Genomic DNA, 18517 nt, shown 5'->3' with positions numbered 1-18517 from the left:
AAGCCAAAGTTTTAGTGCATGAATGTGTAGGTGTGTTAGTGTGCTGAGGGCAGGGATACAATGCTGTAATGCTGCTACCATCAGCAATTTCAGGACAAAAGCTAAGAATGGCCCTTTACTATCCCATAATGCACCCCATAGTTGCACTGTAGCCTGCTCATTTAGTCATTTACAATGGCAGTGACAATACCACAATGGCTCTCAGATTAGTTCTAAATGGCAGACAGGGCCAGCTCATCCTACGGGCGAAACAGGCGACCACCTAGGGCCCCTACGTGCCTGAGGGGGCGTGAAGGTGCAAACACATGCAAAGTAAATAAACAAGTCATTATATTAAGAAACGTTAATGACTTTTATTTGTCAGTCCAATGGTTTCTATCATACACACACAGAAGAGTGTGCAACATTCATGGACCTGATCATTGAACATACAAATCACAATGATGGTGAAAACTAAAAACAACATATTAAGTATAAAATGAGCTCTGAATAATCACTAAAAGACAAATAACTGAAAGTTACAACAAATAAAATAACAGCAGTATATCTAAAATCGGCAAGAATAAAAACTCTGCATAATTTATTCATAACGCAAAGCATTGCTGGGAAATGGATCATGGCTTCTTTTCACAGTATTATTAGACACAGATTGCACACCTTGCTGAATAATGTGCAAGCCTGTCAGAAACGCAGGAAATACGTTTAGAAAAATATTGCTTTGTGGCTGTTTGAGGCTTATTTTGTGTAAAGGATAGCAGAAACAGTGCTTGTCAAATTATTACGGCTTTTCACGTTTTCTCAAGAATAATTTACTGGGGAAGGAATTCAGACACTGTCGATATAAAGATGCAAAAAATTCATAGAGTGAACATATGAGCAATTAATCTGGAAAATAACCAAACCTTCCTATCTGCAAAGATCTCTGCTCTCTAAGAGGTATGTGTTTATTCTTTACATTTGTTTACAAATGTATATTTTGAGGTGTTGTGTTATAGGCCCTATTTAAAATTGTATTGCTGTAGTGACCTGATTTTCCCTGATGTTTTAACTTCTATTCACTTCTGCACACATTCCGGCCAACTTGTTTTCATTGATTTTGCTGCTCTAAATTAACGTGTACACATATGTGGGTAGCTGAAATGGAATTTCAAGCATTGTCAGCAGTGTCCTACACTATTAAAACTATTTTAAACAGCATTCTCTTATTTTGTGTAACTTTAACACTTATGGTTGTATTTGTAAACATTAGTTAACTACATTAGTTAACATGAACTAACAATGAACAATACTTAATCTTAGTTAATGTTCATTTCTACATATACTAGTCCATTTTTAACATTAAAAATCGTATAAGTTAACATTAGTTAATACAATATGAACTAACATGAACAAACAATAAACAATTGTATTTTTTTAAAATGACATTAGCCAAGATTAATAAATGCTGGAAAATTGAATTGGAGAATACATTGTTAATGATACCTAATACAAACCTTATTGTAAAATGTTACCCAGTAATTATCATACTTGCCTTTTCCATGACCTCATATTAATTGAGACACTGTTTTATTTGTACTTCTAGAAAAAGATTGAAAGATGATCAAAATAAGGTGATAAAATTGGGAGTCGTCATAGCACCTAAAATACACATATTCCCTTATGCATGCATGTATTTTAACCGAAAAAAAACAGCAACAACTATTGGACACGTTATTTGTCATCTACCTAGCTATACAGTATAGTGCTTCTTTTTGAGTGCTTTCTATTAAAATAAATCTGCTCATCACGTTTGCAGTGGTTCTAGGATGTTTTAAAGTTATGACAATTTTCACACCGGGGGCCCCATTTTCATAATTTCGCCTAGGGTCCCACAAACCCACGGGTTGCCCTGACGGCAGCAGTGGTGTTTCTCAGGTCTCATTACTAGGCCTGTCACAAGTTTGTACCTTTAATTATAAAAAAAAAACTTATTTTTTTTTTAATTAACAATCGGTAACAATTTACAATAAGTTTCCATTTGTTAACATTAGTAAATGCATTAGTTATCATTTATTATCTCTCCACTCTTTCCTCCACAAATGCCTCAATATTTTGACTATGGCATGAAACATACTCTATGCAAGACCGTAAACACTAGTACTTGAAGCTTGATTTAACACGTAGTAGCATTCCATATCGTGTCAACGCAACTAAGTACATGTTGCATTCTCAGCATCGCCACAAGGGGCGCTATAGAGCGCATCAGTGCCCACCCATGTTTAGCTGTCTTGGTTCCTGAAGTATTATTCCCATACATTTCTTCATTAGGAATTTCATAAAATCCTTCATGAAAGAGTGCTAAGCCATGACCCAAACCAACCAACTTCAAGGTGAATCACAACATTACAAACTTTGATTTGTAGCAAAACAATAATTTGAACATCGGACAATAAGACAAAGGTACAAGACTGTGTATTTACTGTCTTTCATGAGGGCATATCTTAAAAGTCTAATTTAAAATCATTGCGTATTACATAATCTAATTAAAAATGACGGAAAAAACATAAGCTATTGATTTAAAGTTATTGATAAGTATAGAAACAATTAATATTTTTTACGTTTATTGCAAAATATTCAGATATTTACAAATATATGAGTAGTTTGAGAGTGTAGGCAGAGGACTCAACTGTGTGTTATAGGAGTGGGCAATCGCTGCAGCACTTGTTTGGCATGTTTGGTGGTCCGCGATTCTCTAATTGATGGAGCGTGTCTCTTCAGGATCATGAGTAGTATAGCTCTTTACCAGAATTCCACTATTAAACACGATTTAAACTGAAGCATATTTCATCAATTAACATCCTCAGAGTTCATAGTCTGTCTTTAAAGGTTAGGTAACCTTATAAGAGCTGTTTTATTCTACATGGAGAGGGTCCCCTCATAGGGGCTACTATGTTACAATCATAGTACTACACTCTAAAAAAAAGATGGTTCTTCAAAGGTTCTTTGCTGACCTTAATAGTTCTATCTAAAACCATATCTTCCTGAAGAACCCTTTTGTGCTGAAAGAGTTCTTTGCATTGTGCATTAGCGGTTCTTTATTCCCACCCTTTTGGTTTTTGAATATAACTGTCAATAAATTATTTCAAAGCCACCATGTCATTGGTTGACAGACAGCATTGGAGTCCTGGCAGCTCAACCGACAGCTACACAGACAGTGTCAACACAGGTACACTTGACATATATATATATATATATATATATATATATATATATATATATATATATATATATATATATATATATATATATATATATATACACACACACACACACACACACACACACACACACACACACACACACATCCAGTTTTAGCACAAAAGGGTTCTTCAGGAAGATATGGTTCTAGATAGAACTATTAAGGTCAGTAAAGAACCTATGAAGAACCATCTTTGAGTGTAGTATTTGGCTGGTCATATGATTATAACATAGGAGCCCCCAGGAGGGGACCCTCTCCATGTAGAATAAAACAGCTCTTATAAGGTTACCTAACCTTTAAAGACAGACAATGAACTCTGAGGATGTTAATTGATGAAATACTGAAAACTGAAAACTTTCCTGCTAAAACTACTAATGGTTAAAATGTTTCAGCAACATATAAATATATATATATAAACTCAGCAAAAAAAGAAACGTCCCTTTTTCAGGACACTGTATTTTAAAGATAATTTTTTAAAAATCCAAATAACTTTACAGATCTTTATTGTAAAGGGTTTAAACAATGTTTTCCATGCTTGTTCAATGAACCATAAACAATTAATGAACATGCACCTGTAGAACGGTCATTAAGACACTAACAGCTTACAGACAGTAGGCAATTAAGGTCACAGTTACAAAAACTTAGGACACTAAAGAGACCTTTCTACTAACTCTGAAAAACACCAAAAGAAAGATGCCCAGGGTCCCTGCTCATCTGCGTGAACATGCCTTAGGCATGGAGGCATGAGGATTGCAAATGTGGCCAGGGCAATAAATTGCAATGTCCGTACTGTGAGATGCCTAAGACAGTTGTGGTTTTGTCTCACCAGGGGTGGTGGTTGGACTCGCGTTTATCGTCGAAGGAATGAGCATTACACCAAGGCCAGTACTCTGGAGCAGGATCAATTTGGAGGTGGAAGGTCCGTCATGGTCTGGGGTGGTGTGTCACAGCATCATCGGACTGAGCTTGTTGTCACTGCAGGCAATCTCAGTGCTGTGCTTTACAGGGAAGACATCCTCCTCCCTCATGTGGTACCCTTCCTGCAGGCTCATCCTGACATGACCCTCCAGCATGACAATGCCACCAGTCATACTGCTCGTTCTGTGCATGATTTCCTGCAAGACAGGAATGTCAGTGTTCTGCCATGGCCAGCAAAGAGCCCAGATCTCAATCCCACTGAGCATGTGTGGAACCTGTTGGATCAGAGGGTGAGGGCTAGGGCCATTCCCCCCAGAAATGTCTGGGAACTTGCAAGTGCCTTGGTGGAAGTGTGGGGTAACGTCTCACAGCAAGAACTGGCAAATCTGGTGCAGTCCATGAGGAGGAGATGCACTGCAGTACTTAATGCAGCTGGTGGCCACACCAGATACTGACTGTTACTTTTGATTTTGACCCCCCCTTTGTTCAGGGACACATTATTCCACTTCTGTTAGTCACATGTCTGTGAAACTTGTTCAGTTTATGTCTTAGTTGTTGAATCTTTTTATGTTCATACAAATATTTACACATTGTTAATTTGCTATACATATACATACATATTTTATATATATAAATATATCGCTGAAACATTTTAACCATTAGTAGTTTTAGCAGGAAAGTTTTCAGGGACAAGAAATCACATGAGCTCAGTTAAATGGGAGCAGTGGCGATTTTAGGGGGTGGCCTGTGGTGGCCTGGGCCATCCCTGAAATCTCATTGGCCACCCTGTGGCCACCCCAGAACTGACTGGTAGTTCATCATGTTCATCAACACAAGAACGAAGAACCAATAGAAACACCTGTCAATCAAAGATGACATCTCAGGTCATTTGTTGATTTAGAGCCACACTGACCCAGGGTCAGTTTTATATTTCTGACCATTATAGTAGTGGTGGGACTGAAGCTGTGTGAGCTGATCTTTGATCAGTGGGGGGAGGGGCAGGCCGCGGGTGGCCAGGCAGGTGCTGCAGGTTGCGGGCAGCGGGCGCCAGGTCTGGAGTATAATGGTCGGTCAGAAGCACAAAGCTGACACAAGCTAGCGTCTACCTCCAACTTCCAATGAGTTGACGACGTCGATTTGTGGTCAAAAAGAAAGCTGTTATTTGAGAGGTATGTTCATCTAATCTAACGTTTAATTTATCCCGAATTTCCATGTGAATGTGAAAACATTTTTTCATTGTTACAGTAGCTAAAGAGTAAGCTAGACCCTACACCACATTCAGTATGTTATCTTTATATTGACATGAAATATGAAATGCCATGTTTTCTGATTTAATGACGGAGGTGTGTAAAGCGTTTTACAGATGTATATGTTCAATAGCTAAAGTTATATATATGGCTAACCTGTGTGTTTGTGCTGTGACTGTACATTAAATCTTTACATGAGTTATTTATGAGCTCTTAATGTGTATTATTGGTCAGTCAGACCAATAAAATCTTCAAAGTTTTTATACCTTATTTGACATTTTAAATATGCAGAGGCAGGGCAAATTGCACTTAAATGCCGCAAATGATTTGACTAACTATTTTATTTGGTAATATTCAAAGTAATTGAAGATATCAGAACATGTGGAAAATAAACCTGAGTAGACACTGTAAATAGAGGTTTGTTTTGTACTGTATTCAGAGCTCAATCTGCAATTTTAGGGTTTCCAGACAGACACCTATAAGCCCTCGTAGCCAATTTCACACACTGATTTGTACCCAATTTAACAATATTTCTGCTGGACAGTGCAGTTATAGCTAATAAATGAATGAATAATTGATTGAATGATTGATTGAATTGCGCCTCAATCAATTGAGTACAACCTGGACTTGTATCTTTTTATGATTATACACTATACCTGATGTTATACGCAGATTAATTCTCTACAATGAGAATAGCTCTTAAAAATGTGTAACTGACTTTTCCTAAACAATTACTGATTTAAAAATGGATGTTTTGTTAAAATAACCAGAGATTCCCAGAAACTGTAATAGGTTGAAATAGAACAGGAATAGAAAACTGTCAAATGTCAAAACAACAGTCTGATATTGAATACAAACAATTCAGTGAATGCTAACATGAGTTTAAGAATTATTTATTCTACATGTGTAGATGTTGAAGCAAAGCAATGCAATATTTACACATTTTGATCATGTGCCATTCATAAAGGTTCTCCCGGTATCGCCACCCCACACTAGGTCTGTGCCACATCTTGGCCACCCCAGGAAATATGTCCTGGATACGCCACTGAATGGGAGTGAGAGTTTGCTTATTTTTCTTTCACTTCACTCGTAGTATTTGAAAGTGAAACCAAGGCGAATTTAAAGTTTACAGTTTATCGTAAATGTGTTGTTTGGGAGCAAAATTTTTTTTAAGAAGTAGGCCAAATTTGAAGTCATGATTTATACCACGTTTGTTACCACTATGGCTGTAACTCTTCGTTTCACGTAATAAACATCCTAGAAGAATATACAATAAACTGTATGGCGGAACTTTCCACAAGCTGTTACTATTTTAATCATTAGCGTGACTAATTGCGCAAAATTATTTTTCTCGTTGCAACATTATCCTACGCATTGAATAATCATAAATTATTTTACTCAACCATTAGATTTACAAATGCAGCCACATAGTCCAAATAAAACATGCATTAATTTTTTTTTTTTTAAATATATATTTAATAATCTTGATGAGAATTCATGAAGATAGAACCAAGAGCTTATGACATCTGTTTTTCTCTCTCCGCAGGGCATGAGACTGATGGGCCAACTATAGTGCTTATGATAACCTAAATAATAATCACAGAACGAATGAAACTATGCCTGTTATCAGACAACAGGTTTTGTCACTGCTTGATAAAGGCAGTACAGTGAATGGGTAAGTTTTTGCAAAAAGTTCATATTAAGCTCTTTAAATCTGAAACATTACAAAGTAAAACTTTCTGTAACTGGTGGTTTCCTAGCCATAAGATTGTCTTTTTTTATTTTATAGATCTCTACCAGAAAATGCAAGTGACCAACTCAAGAGGTGAGCTGTCATTTTGGATTTTTATTATGATTTCAGGTATCCATCCCACCTGGTGTATGATTCATTGTCTGCACTGATAACAGCATATGCCTGCCTAAAAGCTATCAGATTATGTGAGTTATAAGTACTTTTATCTCTCTTTTTTATATCTATTTTTGCCATTAATTTATACACTGTAATTAATTTATACAATGTAATTTCTTTGTGTCATACGTTTACAGTTAAAATGCAGCTACACTATGTCTTCCAGCTGTGTTTGGTGAGGATACTTCTCTCCGCTTCTCCACTAAGCATGTGAGTGATAAAGACTGAATTTGTGATCAAATAGAATTTTGGAATGTTTCAGTTATTTACTTGGGTTTATGCATAAACATTTTGTCCAGTCACAAAATAAATAAATAAAATAAAAACCTATCACACTTTTTATTTTTCACATTGTGAAGGGCTCACTTACATTGTTCACATACTAAAACACTTAATCTGAACCTAATTGTGTATGTCTGTTCAGACAGATGCTGTTGGACCCCACAACCTCTTTACCTGCAGAGTGGGGCTGCCACTCAAGTACACCAAAATACAAAGGTGAAGACATCATAGAGGTTTGTGCAGATATTTTAGTGAAGCCATTAGTTTAGCCTTCATTACATCTACTTTGTGTTTTCATGGGACATTGTTCTTCCTTGAAGGATTGGTTGTCAGTATGGAAGAAAAATACTCTCTATATAAAGTTATATATATATTCAAATTTCTGTCCCAGCCTTAATGTGTGGAGCAATGTAGGGGTCTGCTATTTCATTTGCATATGCATTTATTGACTCTTTCACGTTATGTATTTTTGATGTATATGTTAACATGAGTGATTTATGCATTTTTAATTATTTATTCACAATAATATATTAATCTTTTCAACTAATGATTGCTGTAAAAGGATTGTTATTTTTTATATAATTTTTCAATTAAATAGAAAATAAAAGTTCTTAATTGACACACGTCTTGCTTTTATTTGTTGTTTGTTTGTTTGGTTATATTTAATGCAAACCCATAATTTAGGCTATACATTTTATAGGAGCAGATATCTAGAGAAAAAAACCCTCTCTGCATCAAAAAGGTTCTTTATAGCACTATTGAGGTTCTAAATAGCACTTTCAAAGGAAGGTTCTTTATGGAACCTTTAAAAAAATGTTCTATTTAGCACTAAAAAGGGTTCTGCTATTGTTACAAGCCAAAGAACTCTTATTTGGTACTATTTAGAACCATTTCTCTCAAGAGTGTACTTGAGTGTAATCTCAGAAACCGCCCTGATATTGGACACTTTCACTCATGAATTAAAATAATCATGGCTAACTGTAAGTGAAGTTCTACAACGACTACAATGTAACTAAAAACTATTTCGTTTGAATGATGCTGCATCCAGGCCACCTTTACAGGAAAAAATTATGGGATTTTTACTTCCGGAACCCAACTTTTGTGCTCTATATTAGGAGCTAAAATGTAAACTGTTGTGTTCTGTGTTCAGTTTTCTCTATTCTCTTTTAGGCCAACAACTCCCGAGGCAAGCTAGACATTACAAACTTGTTTAAAGCTAGTTAGCAGAATAATATCACACAGACAACTGGACTGCACGCCTGCACCGTGTTGGCCAGGCATTTGCATCTGCGTCACTGTGTTGAGTATGTTTCTGACCTTATATTTGAAATGTCATAGATTCACAGCATGTCTTAATTAGTTTCCGGAGAAAATGTTGTCTGACATTTTTTTTCCAACAGTTAAAAGGATAGTTCACACAAATATGACAATTCTCTTATTTACTCACCCTCATGCAGGGCCTTAGTGAATGGGGTGAAAGGTGGTAATTATTCAAGGGTCCAGAGGCGTGCACAACAAATTTTAAACTATTTTTTTATGAAAGGGGCCCAGACCAATATACCTTCATGGATCCCAGAATTCCTTGATACAGCCCAGCCCTCACGGCAACTGTGATGTGTATTCTTCCTTTCTTCTGCAGAACATAAACAAAGATTTTTAGAAGAATATTTCAGCTCTGTAGGTGAACAGTGACCAGGCCTTTGAAGCCCCAAAAAGGAGATGAAGTCAGCACAAAATTAATCCATATGACTTCAGTGGTTTTATCAATATCTTCTGAAGCGATCCAGTTGGTTTTGGGTCAGAACAGATAAAAATGTAACTCCTTTTTCACTGTACATCTTGCCATTGCAGTCTCTTGGCATGATCATAATTTGAAGCTCGATTACACTTCCTAGTGCTTGGGCATGCACAAAGCACTAGATGGTGCTATAGGAAACGTAATTGAGCTTGAAATCATGATCGCCAAGGAGACTGCTGTCAAGATGTACTGTGAAAAAGGAGTTCTATTTTGGTCTGTTCTCACCCAAAACCAACTGGATCGCTTCAGAAGACATTGATAAAGCCACTGGAGTCTGATGGATTATGTTTATGCTGACTTTATTTCCTTTTTGGAGTTTCAAAGACCTGGTCACCATTTACTTGCATTGTATGGACCTACAGAGCTGAAATATTCTTCTAAAAATCTTCGTTTGTGTTCAGCAGGAGAGAGAAAGTCATACACATCTCGGATGGCATGAGGGTGAGTAAATGATGAGAGAATTTTCATTTTTGGATGAACTAATTCTTTAAGTGAAAATGGTGTGCACACAATTGCAGCCAGTTAGAACATATCTGATCTTTAACATACACTTATGTATAGTAGAATTTCTGACCAAAGAGATTTCACTGTGGACGAGGCTACCTAGCATGGCAGCGAATTGGAATCCAAGTAATGTCAATGTCCTGTCGCTTTTGTTGCGGTCACGTCTGGTTAAGACACAGTTTCACACAGCTAAATCAAGTTTTTATTATATATTATGTGTTTAAATGTCAATATTTCAGATTTGTGCATACCCTATTATATTTGCGCATTATATTCCTGTTAAAAAGAAGACAAGACCGAGGCAATGGTAAAGCACGTCACATTTTAATATCTCGTTCCAACTCTATCTACAGCTCTTTCAGGTTGATAAAGTAGACCTTCACAACGTACAGACAACAGTGGCAGTAAGAGCACATACACACACATTCATTGTAACCAACAAGAGATGGCCGTTTGGACAGGTAGAAATAGACCCTGTCTGGGCTGCCCATTATTTCTCATTGCTCATTAGAACCAGGTTAGATGGTCCTAAATTTTCTCTGCTATCATGCCTTTGAACTTTATCATTATAGTAGCTTGTCAGCAATGGTTAGGGGTTCAAGCACAGGGACATTATCTAACATTGAAATGAATATGTATATGTAGAATTGTTATTTATGTACCTATAAAAGCATGCATCTGTACAAAAGAGATACGCCAGGGCCATGGCCGGATGACAAGGCATTCAGGGGTGAAAAATTAGTCAGAACTGGAATGTTAGTACTGACAGTAAGTTGTGCGGCAAAGGTGTAACAATGAAACTCACAGTGACGCAAAGATAGGGCATTAATGGAGATGGTCCAGAAGCACTGTTCTGGAACCAGTGTTTGGTTGCCTTTATATTTTATCAGTTGAACATTGTGGGAAAACTTTTGCATTTAGCAGATGCTTTTATTTAAAGCGATTTACAGTTCATTCACGGTATGCATTTTATCAGTTTGTGTGTTCCCTGGGATTGAAACCCATAACCATGGCATTGCTAGTGCCATGTTCTACCAGTTGAGCTACACAAGTCAACTGCTGTGCACTCAGTAAAAGTGTCCATATTCTCGTGTGTGTGTGTGTGTGTGTGTGTGTGTGTGTGTGTGTGTGTGTGTGTGTGTGTGTGTGTGTGTGTGTGTGTGTGTGTGTGTGTGTGTATGCAAATGTGTGAACATGATGAAACTTACGACAAATAAAAAAAAAATTAAAAAAAAGAGTTTACTAACTGCATTCATGCTGATTTCTTTTGGCTCCTCAAGTCTGGGGTTTCAACCATTACACACACACCGATCTCCACAGTGCTCATCTTCAATGTTAGGGCAGTAAAACAGACATCATTACAACTAATGAGAGATATATGACACATATGAACAGACATAAATCATGAATGCAACCACGCAGACACTCTTGAAAATACAAAAACACACACACACTCCATCTAGAATACCCCTGCACCAGCTAGCAGTGCCAGTGAATTAAGCACTACATTTAATTCCCCAAAAATTGATGAAGCAAGTAATTTATAAGTAAGGTGCAAAAAGGGTTTAAAATTCATTAACACACTCCCCAGTGTAATCTAATGTATTTGCATTTCCATCTGTGATGGAATATTTGGGATAATAACCTATTTAAATGTTTCCGGTACCCTGCCACACTTCCAGCCATTTACTTGATGCCAAACAACCAAGGAAAGGTGGATATTGTCCTTACTGTCCATTCTGTCTCAGGAATTTAGAGCTTTGCTTATTCTGACACATGAGGGATTTTGTATAGGATTGACTGCCGTTTTTCAGTGAAGTCACTTGTTAAGAATGAGCTGTCATTCACCCTGTTTTAGAGGGGGGCTGATGGCAGTGTGGACAAACAGATGATCTAAATCCCATCCTAGACACAACCAACTTGATACTTAAACACCGCTGAATGTCAGATCATGTGCAGGGCTGTTTAAGTACTAGAAATATTCTTGAGATACAAAGATTAGAGATATCATTTCAGGTATAATCATGAGAAGACTAAAAATGATCCAATGCATGTTTATATCATACAGTAAAGAGAAAGTAACTGAGAAAACAACTCGCTCTCTTCTCTGCATCTCTACTTCCAACAAATAGAGCACTTCAGGTGGGACTAATATATGATAAAAAGTGTTTTAGGTCACTTACACACTAAAGAAAACTCTTGACGGAGCATTTGACTGCTAGAAATACATAAGATAAATTTGAGGGTGTTAAAAGAGCCGGGTAAGTTTGAAATAAAGTGGAAATACAGTGAATTGGGTGTCTGTCTGAAACTGGACCCATCTGTCTGAAATTCACATTGCTCAAAGGATGTGTGTGTTTTTCCTCTCTGTCCTTGCAATTTACCATACCCATTGAAATCAATGGATTTGCAGCAATCTCTGAGACAGAGTAAACTCTTAATGTGTAGGCGCCCTTAGCCATTTACACCCAGATGCAATTACAAACACACAAGCTCTTTGCTGGACCAACTTGGCTGAGAATGACTACCAAAAAGCAAAACATCAGAGCTTACTGAGATCTCCTCAGCTCACCTGTCCTACATTTCAAAATGAAAGAGCGCAATCTACTTGACTCATGGCAGAGCAAAGGAAAATTGATTTTCCTTTCAAGAGGAAACAAAACAGGGTGTGTATGACTACATGGTGTTTATGTGTGTGAGTGTGTGTGTGTGTGTGTGAGAGAGAGAGAGAGAGAGGGGGGTTGGGGATAGTAGAAAAAAATGGGGGCATTCTGGTCAAAGAAAGCACTCGTAAAACCTTTCTCATGTCCACATTAGAAGTAAAAAGTAATTTGTGGAACAATTTGTGGAACAAACACAGAAGCACACACATTTACAACACCTGTACGATGGACTCGTTTAAAACTTTTCAATCAAATCTAAGCAAATGCAAAGTGTGCTCTGAAAATCCCACACATTTTATTCCTAGCTTTGGAAAACCAGAACAAAGTAATAGCTTATTGAGTAATAAATAGAGCACAATGCATAATGTTGGGGTTAATCTTCAATGTTTTCTTTTCTTGAGAAACTGAAAATACTTGTGTAGATCATGCAACATATCATGCTTTTGCAAAAATTCTGGGTTTTTAACAAGTTAACTCAAAATAAATTAAATAGTTTTTCAAAAATAAATGGTTAATATACATAAGTTATATAGAGATATTTGAGTCCTCCATATAGAAATGTAAAAATAAAAAATAAAAATTATAATATGTGAAGTAAATGCTGAATAAAGGGACTTGTTGGACGTTGATCATTTTAGTTAAGTTAAAGGGTAGCAGGAAAAGGTCTTTAATTTTTAGATTTTTCTCAGAGGAGTGTGGCTACGGTGCCACTAATGTGACATGATTCATATCAGCCACAATAAATCCAGAAAAAATACAAGAAACTGAAATGAGTTTAGATAGTATCAAGGGGAAAGATAAAAGTAATACGGAAAATATAAAAAAGCTAAAAATCAATAAGGAAACAACAGCTTTCTATCAAAAGACACTGAACGTTTATTATTCTCTGCCTTGCTATTGTTCTCTCTATATGTTTTTGTATTTCATCATCAAGTTCATGTTTGGAAGGGTGTGTTGGGTTCACATAATAGTGCAGCATTTGCAGGGTTGTTTCTCCTTGCTCTTGACCTCAGCATTGCCGTCTTCTGGCTGCCCTGACACGCCTGCTACCTCTTCAGCTTTCGGTGGCTCTGCTGGACTGCCATTAGGGGGTGCCAGCTCCTCTTTGGTATCAGTGGCGGTGTTTTTGGCATCTCCATCCTCGATTACCACCACCTCTGCCTTCACAGTTGTACTCTCCATTCCCAAAACCTTCTTTGTCTCATCCTCATCCTCCACACTCTGGTAGCCCATGAAAACCATGGTTACCGGATTCTCTGCACTGGCCCCGCCCACTTCTGTCTGAGGGGCTGCAGGTTTTGCCTCTACACCGGTGATCTCCTTTAAGGAAGGGGAGCCAGCTGCGGCTGGGACTATGTCTTTTTCCACCTTCTCCATCCTCTCAGTTTCCTCAGCTTTCCCTCTCTCCAGGCGGGGCGTGGTCTTGCTGCTCTTACTCATCGTCACCTCATCAGCTTTGTGGAGGAGCTCATCCACCTCTGAAGAGCTGAGCTGGTGAACACCATTGGTTACTGCCCCATCCACAGTGCGCACCTCATGAACCACTAGATAAAGGAAAAGAGAAGACAAAGATAATCAAGATAGAATCACTCGAAGGCCTGAAACATTCTCTACACAAGTATGTGAATGCAAGCACTTCTAGCTATGTTTTATGCATTGCTGCATTTCGAAACATGTTATATTGCAATTCATAATACAATGCTAGTGTGCGTTCCATTATCAGCGTTGCTGCAAGGGGCTTTATAGTGGACTCAAGAGTAAAATGTCTTCTTCTGTGGTTAAATGTCTTTTAGGTCAATACCGTCATGGTGGAGCAACATAAAGAGAAACTTGCTAAGCAAGTTAGATAAACCTGATTAAAGGGACAGTTCACCCAAAAATGAAAATTCTCTCATTATTTACTTATTCTCATGTCATCCCAAATGTGTATGGCTTTCTTTCTTCTACTGAACACAAACGAAGATTTTTAGAAGAATATCTCAGCTCTGTAGGCCCATACAATGCAAGTGTATAGTGATCAGGCCTTTGAAACTATAGGGGCTTTTCGGAGGTACAGGCAGCAATTTTCTGACTGGACAGTGGACGAGATATTGTAATTGACCGCAAACTGCCTTCCATAAAGAAAATCCAACTCCACATCTAATTTAAAGACATCAAGGTAGTGCGAAGTTCATGAAATTGGCTGACAAATAGCTAGCTGGTTGTTTAGACTCACTTAAATGTTAATAGTGGAGATGGTAATAATGGTAGCTAACAAGCCAACATGATCACACGGGAAGTCGGCATGCTGTTTCCAAAAGTTCCGGTACCCTAGAATCGGCAACATTATGCCGACTCACTGACATGCCCTATCTCCCATTGGACATATTTGGAAAGGCTCAATAACAATTACTTTCCCTCATGGCACGACTGTTAGTGCGTTGCATCAGTTGCATGGGAGACAACAATTCAATCCCCATTCAAACGAGGAAGTAATCATGTTTGTATAAACAATCACGAGAGTGATAAGGAGGTTGCATTTTTATCCCTAATATTGCATTTAGTCTCTACTAATGGTTAGGGTTATATTTGGGTTTTGGTTGGGGGGTAGATTAAATAAAATAAGCATTTCTCATCACTGTTTTACATCGTGTTCAGCTGAAATAAATTATTTTTACAACTGGCTTCTGGTGACCTCTCCTGGATATAAATGGATGTCACACTTGTTTATATGCTCTGAAACACTTTCTAAAGGCAGTGTTTTCAAATTCAGTCAACGTATACCGATTTCGGCTAAAGAAAAATCGGCACATACAATTTTATGTAAGATCAGGCTGACAAAGCAGGGTTGTCTGTGAATGTTCATAATGGCTTTTTTAATTGTTATAACTAAAAATATATATATTTTTAATCTTCTTCTTAACCCATTATTTGATTTAGATTGACAAAGATTAATACATTTGGCACAAAATTGGAAATTAAATGCAAATTAACCATATTTTCAAGATGATAACATTATGCCTCTTGCAGAAATTAAAATGCAACATATTGATTTCCTGTAACAACAATGTAGTATATGAATGATTTTAACTAGGCTTGCTTCCATATATGGGTCTATAATTGTTCTTTGTATTTTGTACTTCTTTTATTACTGAAAATTATTATTTTTTGGGTACTTTTAAGTTTTTTAATCCTTTGATTTTAATAGTCAATTTCAGATTGTTCTGTGAATCACTTCATTTGAGATAAATGTATTTACACAGCAGTTACAATCATGGGAAACTATGTATCTTGTGCTCGAATGTAATATTTTTTGTGATCCGATCACAAAACATTTCGGACACAGTTTACAGCTGTATTTAGCATTGATCACTTGTGATCGGATCACCCAAAACGCATCTTAATACCAGGTGTAAACAAGGTCTTAAAAATATAGTGTTGAGAACATTGCCGCAAGTTTGCCACATATTAACTGCAGGTTTGCCACAAATAAACCTTTTTTGCGAGGAAAGGTTAATAATAGTGACTGAAGTAAAAAAGACGGCTAGTAAAACTACCCATTGACAAAAAGCATGGAAAGCATACTGTGCACATTTAGTGACTACCATTAGCACTGTGAAGTCTTTGAGGGTTGTTTGTCAAGTGCACTTCACTTGCTAGAAGTGCCCACTTGACGGAAAAGGGATCAAACACTGGGGAAGTATGGCAAGCTAAGCAAACAGAGCAGAAAGCAAGCATGGTGCCCACTGATGTTAGCATTAGCAGGTTAGCTGCATTACAAATAGGTGGCAGGTATTAGTGACACAAGTTTTAGTATTACAAGTATTAATCATCTGTAGACCTTTGTAGAATATATTTAATATGTGCTACAATTATCAGTTTAATTGTGTAATAGCACATTATAACTGGGAATTGTGAAAAGCAGAGGTAGGGGCTGCTAAAACAGCTTAACAGCAGCATGCTCAAAACTAGTAGCCCACTGAGTTGAAGAGTTTATAGCTTGACACAGGCTCAATTCAATGTCAGGTGCAGGGTGGTCAAATGAGAGTTTCTGGTAACCCTGCATCTAAAGCCATGCTAGGGTGAACTTTTTTCTTTACGAGAAGTGACCAGTGTATTTTATAACTGACAAGAATAGATTAGCAAGCTAATAAAACTTTAGCTTAAGGCCGGTTTCACACCGCGTGTGAAAGCAGTGCGTAGGCAGCGCATATTTTTATCAGCGACAACATTAACAGTTTACAGCAGTCATACTAGGCATAGTCCGAGTGTCACAGTTATGAAAGTGAGATGACAGTTTCGGCACTAAGCCTATTTTTGCTATTTTAGTTCCACACTTGGTGACAGGTACACAAAAACACTTTGTTCAGTAAAATTGTAGAATTCACAACACTCAACAGATAATTTTTTTTGATCATGAATGGTTAATTCTGAGTAGAAAATGTAGGTTAGACTGCACAAAACAAGAATTTCCCAAATGTAACAACAAAATAAACAATAAAAATTGTGTAAATAAACTTGCAAACAGTGAAACCATGCAAGCTCATTAATTATTCAAGTCCAGTGCATGCTGAGGACACCAGCTTCAAAAAGTTAAGTAAAATTTACTTAAATTAGCAAATAAATATGACAATTTTCCTACTTTAATATTGATACGTTGACACATGGTAAAAATAACAAACCTAAGGTGTGCGTTTACTTGATTGTTACTTTCAAAAATAACAAACAATCATAAATAATATTTACTAGGTAGAGCATTCATTGTTACATGTTTGAATGTAGAATTTACCTAATATTTTAAGTTCACGCTTTAACTTATTCTATGTAGAAAGTACTTAATCTTTTCTGCTATATTTACTTCACCACAAAAGTATTTTTTTCAGTGATGTAATGTGATGTCTCTCCTCATGTAAATTAGATTTCACGATGATCAACTTATATTAAGTAATTAAGTAATAATTCTCAATGGCCAATCATTTTATAACATATGGCCTTTACTATATATTATTATATAAGAAAATATTAAAATATAGCCAGAAACCCAGAAATAACTTTATTTTCTGTAAAGAGCTTAAGCTCTGTTAAGCAGAAAAAAATGTGGTCAATGTGAAAGCTCATCACAAGCCTGCTGCTGCAGCTTCGTGTATGCACTGCTTAGAAGGGCGATGTGAAACAGGCATAACTATTTACCTGTAAGTTGGGCAGGTTTGTTCAGGGTTTTCCAAACTATAGCAGTTTTTTTATTTATTTATTTTTTAATGTATATATTTACCATTCTTTCATAAATAAAAAGACAAAATCAACAAGCTGTCATATTCTCATCAGTCATCATGTTTTTGATGTAAAGTTGTACACTTCTCGTAAAGCAGGCATATCTGGCAAAGCAATGTGCGCCTGGTCTATCGCCAGCCACCTTTCTGTTCATCCTCATAGACCTTGACCCCCTGTTGTGAGAAGTCTTTGGGGAGCAGAGTGTTAGTTGACAGGACTTTGGTCTTGCCCGTCACCAGGTCCTTTTCAACTGTGATCTCTACGGAGTACATCGCTGCGGTGCCAATGAAAGAACACATTATTATCCTGCAATGGTGTGCTGTCACTCTCACAACAACTAAACTCTCTCTCTCACACACACACACGCACACACACACACACGCACGCACGCATGCACACACACACAGTCACAGCGCTTGCTTTATATCTTCAAAAACATCTCTGTACTGTTAGCTACAATTTACATTATTACTGACTGTGATAATCACAAATGGAAAAACAGACAGCTTTCCACATGGTGCTGCTTGAGTTCTGGTGTGATGTATGATAAAAATCTTAAAATGTTTATGGAAATTGGTCATGGAATAATGTACAACATATCCAAAAGCTGAAAATTTGTAGACATACAGTGCCGTTCAAAAATCTTTTTGCCATTACTTTTTATATTTTTATAATATTTTTTTATTTTATTACAAATTATATGATCAG

General features: G+C 36.9%; 1 protein-coding gene across 3 annotated transcripts in view; it reads right to left on the bottom strand.

Moving 5' to 3' along the window:
* Window positions 1–10204: 10204 nt before the first annotated feature.
* LOC127426562 (paralemmin-1-like) overlaps window positions 10205–18517 on the bottom strand; it is a 75358-nt gene continuing 67045 nt past the window's right edge. For 2 of the 3 annotated variants that reach the window (XM_051673453.1, XM_051673454.1), the window contains one exon: window positions 10205–14103. In XM_051673453.1, the coding sequence (XP_051529413.1) occupies window positions 13520–14103 (584 nt within the window). In that variant the 3' untranslated portion in view covers window positions 10205–13519. Of the gene's footprint in view, window positions 14104–17951; window positions 18084–18517 lie in introns of all 3 variants that reach the window. The other variant, XM_051673452.1, reaches the window with a different exon arrangement.

The sequence above is a fragment of the Myxocyprinus asiaticus genome, chromosome 35 (genome assembly GCF_019703515.2).
Source record: "Myxocyprinus asiaticus isolate MX2 ecotype Aquarium Trade chromosome 35, UBuf_Myxa_2, whole genome shotgun sequence".
Classification (NCBI taxonomy): domain Eukaryota; kingdom Metazoa; phylum Chordata; class Actinopteri; order Cypriniformes; family Catostomidae; genus Myxocyprinus; species Myxocyprinus asiaticus.
Note: the sequence above shows the minus strand (reverse complement) of the source record. Positions and strands in the feature narration are given on the sequence as shown.